At 67.9% G+C, this 9,400-nt stretch overlaps 1 protein-coding gene across 1 annotated transcript; it reads left to right on the top strand.

Moving 5' to 3' along the window:
- Nucleotides 1–433: 433 nt before the first annotated feature.
- On the top strand, nt 434–1,117 carry DNAJB8 (DnaJ heat shock protein family (Hsp40) member B8). Its single transcript, XM_068982981.1, has one exon. It carries the CDS (start codon nt 434–436, stop codon nt 1,115–1,117), a length of 684 nt encoding a protein of 227 aa, XP_068839082.1.
- The last annotated feature ends 8,283 nt before the right edge of the window (nt 1,118–9,400 follow it).

A 9,400-nucleotide genomic window follows, 5' to 3' on the forward strand; every position in this document is an offset into this window, starting at 1 on the left:
CCTCACGCAGACCCTGGGGCCCACCTCCGGAGGCTGGTCCTGTCTCAGCCCCTGGGGCTCAGCCCTGGAGGCTCCAGCAGCCTGAGCTCCGAGTGTGGACCCCCAGGCGTGGTCTCCTGCGCAGGGTCGGCCAGTGAACCAGGCCCCGGACTGCAGGGGCCGGGCTCTGCCCCGCCCAGGCCCGATGTCACAAAGGGCGCCAAGGGGGGCGCCCCAGCGGCACTGCCTTCCCTCTCCCTGCCCCTCCAGCGAGGCGCCCACCCATCCCCCTGCACTGGTACTATGAAAGGGTAGTCAGCCGGGCAGAGCCGCTCCGGAGCCAGAGTCCGGCCAGGCCCCGCCGAGCGGCCCGCACTTGCCACTGCTGCCCCCGCCCCCCGGCCACCCGGGCCCCCGGCCCGCCTCTCTCCACCTCCGCGCCCCGGCCCTCAGCATGGCTAACTACTACGAAGTGCTCGGGGTGCAGGCCAGCGCCTCCCCGGAGGACATCAAGAAGGCCTACCGCAGGCTGGCCCTGCGCTGGCACCCCGACAAGAACCCTGACAACAAGGAGGAGGCCGAGAAGAAATTTAAGCAGGTGTCCGAGGCCTACGAGGTCCTGTCCAACTCCAAGAAGCGCTCGCTGTACGACCGCGCGGGCTGTGATGGCTGGCGGCTCGGCGGGACCGGCTCCCCGCACTGTGGCGGCTACACCTTCCGCAACCCGGAGGACATCTTCCGCGAGTTCTTCGGAGGCCTGGACCCTTTCTCCTTCGACTTCTGGGACGCACCCTTCAGCAGCGAGCGCAGGGCCCGGGGCCATGGGCTGCGCGGGGCATTCTCAGCCGGCTTCGGCGAGTTCCCCGCCTTCATGGAGGCCTTCTCAGCCTTTGACAGCCTGGGCCGCGGGGGCACCGGCAGGACCACCTTCTCGTCCACGTCCTTCGGCGGCTCCGGCTCGGGCGGCTCCGGCTTCAAATCGGTGATGTCGTCCACCGAGATGGTCAACGGCCACAAGGTTACCACCAAACGCATCGTGGAGAACGGGCAGGAGCGCATGGAGGTGGAGGAGGACGGGCAGCTCAAGTCGGTGACCATCAACGGCAAGGAGCAGCGCAAATGGGTGGACAGCAAGTAGGCGCCACCCGTGCCCGCCGCCCGGTGGTGCTCAATAAACGTGCTAAGTGAGCTTGCGGGCGTGGTGGCTCGCTTGGGGGGGCGGGGGGCGGACGGCCGGTCCCACCTGCAAGGCCTGGGGACGGGTCAGGCGTCCGGCTCAGGCTGACCTCGTCAGGGTGCCTCGCGGGCTCCGGGCTGGCACCTCCTGCGCCAGCGTGCGGGTCCGTGCGTGCGGGTCCGTGTCCGTGTGTGCAGGTCCATGCGCGCGTGTCCGTGCCTGCGTCCGTGCGCATGCATTGTCGGGGTCGTGAGGGTCACGACGGCCGCCCGCCTGCCCAGCCCACGGCCTGGGGCGTCTAACTACCACAGGCGTGCGCCGCCAGCCGGTGCGGGGGGGAGGAGGTGGAGGGGCACTGCTCGCCTTCAGCATGAAGATGTCAGGCCTCGCCCTCCCCCGAGATCCTGGCGGCCCTGCCGCTGTCTCCCCCGTCCCCGCCACCGGGCAGCACCCCAAGATCCCTAGGGGCCCACGAGTCCCCTCGGGTGCTGCAGGGCCCTGGGCTGGAGCACACAGCAGGTGACCTACTGCCCCTGCAGGCTCAGGCCTCCTGGGTTCAGCCCCGCAGAACCCAGGGCCGGCCGGCAGCTGGAGGCCCCCTAACTGTGTTAGGCGAGGAGCCAACGGAGCCCCGTGGCACACAGAGGGTCTCACCGCGGCTCCCAGCCCTGCAGCCGGGCTGACTTCATCAAAGCCCCCACGATAGCATTAACTACCCGACCTCTGCCCTCGCCGACCTGCTAACTTCACCAATTACTGGTCGAGCGCGGCTGCATCAAGTGGGCCTGCTTAGCCCCGACAGCTGCCCAGCAAATCCAATTACAGGCCAGCAGCCCACCAGCGGGCGCAGGGTCCTGGGGCTGGGTGGTCGCAAGGCATGGGCGTTTACAGACACCCCAAGGACCTCACCTCGGTGTCCCCCCCAACTCACAGGCTGGTCGGAGCGGTCCCCTGTTCCAGTCCCTCCGAGTGGATGGAGCCTGGCAGCGGCCAGAGCCAGCTCAGTGGGCCGCACACCCTCAGCCCCTCTCTGATCCTCAGCCCCTCTCTGCATCCTCTTCTCGGCCAGGAACCCCATCTGACAGGCGGCCGAGCTGAAGGCCAGACAGAGACCCGTGGGAGGCGGGCACAGAGGGGTCTGGGAGGAGGGTTCCGGGCACAGCATGGCCCGTGCAAAAGCCCTGAGGCAGGAGATGGTGAGGCCCCCGTTCAGAATGCAGCTCCCACGCTCACCTGGTGCAGCCCCCTGTACCAGGCCCACGTCTGCTCCTGGCTCACCCAAACAGTGCCCCAGCCTCCTCCCTTCATCCGGCTGTCATCCCCGCAGCCGAAGGGTCTTGTGAAAACCTGAGAGGTTCGTGAGACACTCAAAGGAAAAGTCAGGTCTTCGGGGTGGCCGCTGAGGCCCCCACGGCCTCCCTGGCTCCCCGGCACACTCTGTGCTCCAGCCCCAGCGGCCTCCTCCCACTCCTGCACACTCACCAGGGGACTCCTGCCTTGAGACCTCAGCACGGGCCGTGCCGTGCCAGGAACCCTCCTCCCGGGCCTCTGTCTCCCCTCTGCCCCTGGGTCCCCGCTCGCCTCCCCACCCTCCCCTCCCTGCAGCCCCCCTTCCTGAAGTGGGACTTTTGCACAGACCGGCCCGGTTTCTGAAACACCCTGCTCTACCCAGGCCTCTCATGCCACCACACCCTCGGGGAGATCTTATACCCCTTCTTGCACATGTCTCTCCTGGGTCCCCACGTCCCTCCGGGCCCCTGACTGTCCCTACTGCAGGTGGACATGACGGAGCCCCAGCATTGCCCCTCGGGCACTAGGTTCAGTGACGCCGGAGCCTTTATGAGCGAGGGCAGCAAAGCCCTGGGGAGGGACGCACCACTTCTCGAAGGGCAGGTCTGCAGCCTCCGACCACGTGTAGCCTGAGGTCACCTGGGACCCTGACGGCCTGGGTTCTCCCCAGGGCTCTAGCTTCTCCGTGGACGGGAGCAGGCCATGTTTTCAGCCCTACTGAGCCCCCCAGTGGAGAAGGCAATGGCACCCCAATCCAGTACTCTTGCCTGGAAAATCCCATGGATGGAGGAGCCTGGTGGGCTGCAGTCCATTGGGTCGCTAAGAGTCGGAAATGACTGAGTGACTTCACTTTCACTTTTCACTTTCATGCATTGGAAAAGGAAATAGCAACTCACTCCAGTGTTCTTGCCTGGAGAATCCCAGGGACTTGGGAGCCTGGTGGGCTGCCGTCTATGGGGTCGCACAGAGTCGGACACGACTGAAGCGACTTAGCAGCAGCAGCAGCAGCAGAGCCCCCCAGGGCTCCTCCTGTACACTCTCCCCAGAGACTCTCACTGACCCCCAAAACAGGGACGGCCACTTGCCCCCATTTTACAGATGGGGAAACTGAGGCTCGGAGGCCGAGAGACGTGGACGAGTTCGCCCGTCCGCACTGGAAGCCCGTCTACCCCCTCCTACTCCTCTCGCCCTGCGCCCAGGCCTGGGGTGGGGTGGGTGTGGCCTGGGCAGCCTCCTGCCTGCCCCCCCTCCCCTGGCCAGTCGATGTTATCTCAGCTGATTTAATTTCAAAGACGGATTGAGCTGTGGCGGGAGGGAGAGCAGCTAATCGCAGCCGCCATCTGCCCCGTTGTCATGGGGATGGGCTCCCAGCAATCGCGAAGGGGCTGGACCCAGATAAGGGCACTGGAGTGGGCGGGAGGGGGCTCCGTGGGCAGGCAGGAGCGGGCAGAATGGTGGGGGTGAGGGGGGCCCCAGAGACCCTCGAGGGGCAGGGCCTTGGAGCTGGGGGAGAAGCTCCAGGGTGCCCAGGCGGGGGAGATGAGGCAGTACCGGGGGCAGTGGCGGGACTGATGCCCAGCGCGGCTCGGGGTAGGGCTGGCGGGACAGGGACCGCCCTGTCCAGAGCCTGGCTGAGCCCAGCCTAGCCCTAGTGTGGCCCCTGCTGCAGCCTGCTCTGCGCTGCCCCAGGAAGTGCCGGGTGTGTTCAGACCTCCCCGGTCTGCCCCCTTTGCCACAAAAAGGCCACAGACCCCAGGGTCCCTCCCTGGCCAGGCAGGGGCCCAAGCTTGGTGCAGAGCAGCGGCCAGCGCCCTTGGTCTGGCCTCTAGGACAGTTGACTCCTGCCGTCAGGGATGTCCTCCCCCTGCGGCCGGCGGTGGGGGGCTGCTGAGCACCCACTGCGTGCCCGTCCGCCGCATGGCACCCCGCCTCCTGACCACCCTGTGCTCTCACAGGCCAGGAAGGAGCCCCATGGCAGCTTCGTCAACAGATGCTGGCCCGCTTTCCCTGGGTCCAGGCCTTGGGGGCTGCGGGGACAAGTCGTGGGGCTCTGCTCCCTGCCTGCCCACGTGCTGTCCCGGCTGAGACCCGGCCTCGGTCGGGCCTGTCCCGGGGCAGCCTGCCCCACCACCCGCACAGTCTAGGCCCGGCCCGCCCCCTCCTCGGCCTCTGCCCCTCGGCAGGGGCCCCTCCCCGGGAACCTGCTGTGTGGGGGGAGCCTTGGCTCCCCGCTCCCTGCACGGACCTCCTGCGGACCCTGCCGTGCTGTGCACCTCTTTCTGTGTCAGGACGGCAAGTCTGGATGACCCTGGCGGCCGTACGCGTGTCCTGAGGACCCGGGGGGCACCGTGGGGCCCGGGAGCCCACGCGCCTACCCGGGGCGGCCCTGCCCGCCAGCCACACCACACTGTCACCGCCCCCCCAAGCAGGAACCTGCACCACCAGCCACTTGAGCCCCCAGGCGCCGTGGTTATGCCTGCGGTCACCCGAGCCGCCGGTCAGGAAACCCCTGGGGTCGTGGGGTTCCGGGGTGGCAGCAGGGGTATGTACCAGCTACTTTCCGCTGCAGACGCCAGGCCGCCCCGGACCACCCCAGACCTGCAGCATGCCCCCCCCCACCCCCGCCACCACGCCTCCAGCTGGATCCTGCGTGCCCGCCCTGCCTCTGTGGCTCCGGAGCCCGGATCTCCCGTCCAGCCCCTTTCCGAAAGCAGAGCAAGGGTGTTAATTGCAAGAGACTGATTCCCATACTTGTTTTAAATTGATATTTAATTAAAAAGTTAATTATTAATTAGGCTTATCGATTGCCTGCCAGTTGCTGGCTGGGCAAGGCTGGCTGGCAACATCACCTGGCCTGTGAGCGTCTGCGCGTCTCCATGAGCCCGGCCAGCATCAGCTCAGCCACAAATCCTGCTGCTGGGTCTCCTCCCGGTGGGCCGGCTGGCTCAGGAGCCTGGGTGCTGCCTGACCCAGGGCTACAGGCTGGCCCTGCCCGCTGACTAACTCCGTCCTGGGCTGCAGCCCGGAGCCACGGAAGCTGCTCACGACTTGTGCTGAACGAGGACGTGTCTGCCCTGGGCTCAGCCTTGCAAGCCCGCTCTTCCTGGCAGACGCGAGGGAGGTGTGGGGTGACTGCTCCCTGCAGGGGGCACATGCCCAGGCCCCAAAGGGCAGCTTCTGCTGAAGGCAGAGCAGCTGTGGGAAGGCCTGGGTCACCTCCGAGGGCCCTGTCTGCTCTGAGGGCGGGTGACGGGGCGGAGGGGGAACCAGGGGTCACTGGGGGCCTGCTGAGCATGGCACGCATGATAGGCAGCCATGAGCTCGGGGTCAGGAGAAAGGTCAGGAGCGGGTGAGCAGTCACCCCCGGTGCCATCACCACCAGCAGAGACCCACTCAGGGAGGGTGGACGGGTTTGCCCGCCCGCTGCGCCACAGTCAGGGCGCCGTGTTATGTCGGCTCTGTGGCGAGCGGAGGTCATTCCCACCTGTGAGGGGACTGCAGTCTAGAGGGAGAGAGGTTTTGACTGGTCATCTCGGAACCTGAGTCGGGGCTGGGGTGGACGCAGGGAGACCTGGGTTCATCTGCCCCCAACGCGAAAGTGAGAAAAGGCTGCCCCAGAGCAGACAGGGGTGCAGGGGTGTGCGTCGGGCAGCGTGCCCGTGTGTGCCACGTGTCTGCCAGCTGTGGTGCCGTGGAGACCATCCCACAGACCCGTCTGATGGCCCGGCTTGCCCTTCCTTGCCCAAGAGCTGCCCTGACCCAGCGTGAGGACGCCTGCAGGGCCTGCTGGGCCCCTGTGTGCTCGAACGCTACAGGCCGATGGACAAGCCTTGCCCGATGAGGTGAGGGCTACAGCCAAGCCCCGCTCGTCTCCGGGTGAACGGGCCTCAGCACACCCCTCGAGGCTTCTCAGCTGGCCTCCCCTGGGTCCATAGCCCCCTGGCCGCGGGGCAGCAGCTCCTCCTCCAGCTCGCTTTCCCCCTTGCCTGGCCTTGTTCCCCCCCCTCCCCAGGCTGCCCCTGTTTCCTGGGACCACTTCCCACAACTCCATCCTGCACGCAAAACCCGTTTTCCAGGCAGATCTGAGGGCCACCTTGTCCAAGGCCCGTGCTGAGCTGAGGGAAGCCCTGTCTGGGGGACTAGGGGCTCCTCTGCGGCCGTCCCCATGGGGCTCCTCGCCCTGAAGTGCAGGGACCACAGCTGGTCCCGTGGGCTTCAGGGCCCCAGAGGTCTACGGGTCAGGGTCCCGGCAGGAGAGGGGTGACACCGGAAGCAGGTGAGAGGAGCGAATGCAGGGACTCTCGCAGGCGTGGTGACATCAAAGGAGGCGGCTGCGGCCGCTGAGGACGGGCCAGCCCTGGGGCTCCCAGGAGGCCGGAGACGCAGCCAGGCCTGGACCCTGCTGAGACCTGGGGTCCCGAACAACCTCGCGTCCGGGCAACCTCTGTCCACCTGCCTCTTGGCGCCAGAAGCTTGCCATGCGCCTGGACAGCCCTCACCTGCAGTGGGTCTTGCCTGGGTGACCTTGGGCCGGGAGCCCCCTCCCCAGGGTCACCGTCTCATGTGGCACTCTCACAGCAGGCAGGGAAGGGGTTCAGACAGGGCGCCTGTGTGGCCCCCCAAGGCCGGTGCCAGGAGCTGGGACAAGACTGGCTCGGACCCCAAGCCACCCTTGAGTGGGTGGGGTCCGGGCCACCCCCTTCTTAGCTCAGCCGACCTGCACACGCCTTATCTCAGCCATCCATCAGGGCCACCTAGACCAACCAGTCCTGCCAGAAACCGGATCTGGGGATGGAGGCCCCTCCCTGGAGGTGTGTTCAGGCGAGCCCCCCACCTTCCAGGGTCTCTCCGCCAGCCTGAGCAGAGGGCGGGGGCCTGGGGTGGAGGTGTGGGCCACCCGCCCCGGCCTCCCTCACCCTCTCCTGTGACAGGCAAGGGAGAGTCTGGGCTGGGACTGACGCCCCTCTCCCAGCCATCAGAGCTTGGGTGCAGGAGGGTGGGGTGGGGGACGGACAGACCCTGAGGCGCCCGGGGGCGGGGTTTCATCTCCATTTGTCTGTCACATCAGGACCCCGACTTGCAGGGTCTTCGCCCTCCTCAGGTAGCCTTGGAGGGTGGCGGCCGATGTTCCCGCCTCCAGACAGGACATGGAGGTCGGTGCCCAAGGTCACACGCGGCAGAGGGCACACACGCTTCACCCTTTGAAGACGAAGTCCTAGGAGTGAAATCTCTGGACCAGAGCTTCCTCGGAACTGCCCGCGTGATTAGGACTGACAAACTGGGCACCCTCGGGGTGCCCTCGGGGACTCCCCTGGGAGGGGTCCCTGCCCACTGCCCGGCTGGGCTGCCGGAGAGGACCCCCTCCTCTGGTGGAGGGTCCCAGACCCCGAGCACCAGGCCCATGCGTGGTGGTCGTTTCTGCAGCTTCTGGCACGAATCCCAGGCCGGCACTGGCTGGGGCCACGGGGTGGATGCGGTGACCTCGAGTCAGCACCGGGCGGCTCAGGGCCTGATCCCACCCAGGAATGTTCCTGCTCCCGGCCTGGCCTCGGGCCTGACTCCTGACACCGGGCAGTAAATAACTTTCCATTTGATCACCTCTCTCCTGGTGCCTCTGGCTCCGGGGAAAGTGGGCGTGTCCCCAGGCCAAGTCCCAGCTGCCCGCCAGGCGGTGGGGGAAGCGCTGGGGGGCTGCGGTCCAAGTCATCAGCCTCCGCGGCCCGAGGCCACGCGCTCATCCCGGTCACCTGGTCACCTGCCCTCAAAGCACAGATGGGAAGACTGAGGCGGGGGCGGGGCGGGCCGCAGAGCTCAGGGAAGGCGGAGGATCGTCCGCGGGAGGGATGGGGGCTGGTCCCCAAACGTGCTCCCACCGCGCAGGGGCGACTCCGGGGTCCTCTGCCGGGAACGCGAGGAAACAGGCCCAGAGACGCCCGGCTCCCAGCCCGGGCTGCCCAGCACCAGGCAGATCCGGTTCCGGCGGACGATCAAGCGGGTCTGGGGCCGCCCAGCCGCCCGGGTCAGCTGGGGAGCGGGCGCGCGCCGCCAGCGGGCATCTGCATGACAAAGCGCGGCGCCGGTGGGAGCGGCCGGCCGCCCACCAGCCCGCGGCCGCAGCTGCCCGCTAAGCCGCCGCCCCGCGCCCGCCGACCGCCCGGAGCTGGGGCCCGCCGAGCCGGGGCGGGGCGGCACGCGAGCCCGGCGCTCAGCTGTGTTTGCTCGGGGGGGCGCTGCGCGGGGCGGGACAAAGGCCGGTCGGCCCGACCCGCAGGTGGCGTGGGGGAAGGGAGGCCCGCGGGCCCCAGCCGCCAAGGGCCCCGCCCCTCCACTGCCGTCTACACGCTCGCCCCCCACCCGCGCGTCCACGGCGGGACGTTGGAGGTCATGTCCCAGTGGGCCCCGGCTGCAGCCCCGAAGCCGGGAACCAGCTCTCTCCGCCTCTCCATCCAGGGGCTGGACCAAGCCCAGGCGTCTTTCTGCACCCTCCCTGGGCCGGGGGACCTTCACCATCCTCCCAGCCCCACTGCGGGCTGGCCAGGTCCGGCCCCTCACTCTGCCTGGACCGCCTTCCTGGGCCCCCACCTGCAGCCCCAGCAGCAGCCAGGAGGCTCCTGTGGACCCCAGAGGCAACCTCTCCTATGCCGAGCTCCACACCCTCCCCTGGCTCACCTGACTCAGGGGAAAAGCTGAAGCCCCCACAGCCCCCAAAGGGCTGCTCTCCCTCCCACTCTGCCCCAAATCCTCCGACCTCAGCCTGGTTGTTCCTGGAGCAGCCAGGCCCCAGGGCCTTTGCACGCCCTTGGCCCTGCTTGGGCCGCTGCGCCTGATGCCTGACTGTCTCTTGGTCCATTCTCTCTCCTCAGCCTTCTGGACACACAGCAGTCCTGTGCGGTGGCCACTCACTTGTTCATTTCCTGCTCCCTCGTGGAGGGTAAGGCACCAGGGTGGACACTG

Source organism: Capricornis sumatraensis, chromosome 10 (genome assembly GCF_032405125.1).
Source record: "Capricornis sumatraensis isolate serow.1 chromosome 10, serow.2, whole genome shotgun sequence".
NCBI lineage: Eukaryota > Metazoa > Chordata > Mammalia > Artiodactyla > Bovidae > Capricornis > Capricornis sumatraensis.

Coding starts and splice junctions, on each gene's coding strand:
- DNAJB8 (XM_068982981.1), top strand. CDS start 434: ATGGCTAACTACTACGAAGTGCTCGGGGTGCAGGCCAGCGCCTCCCCG.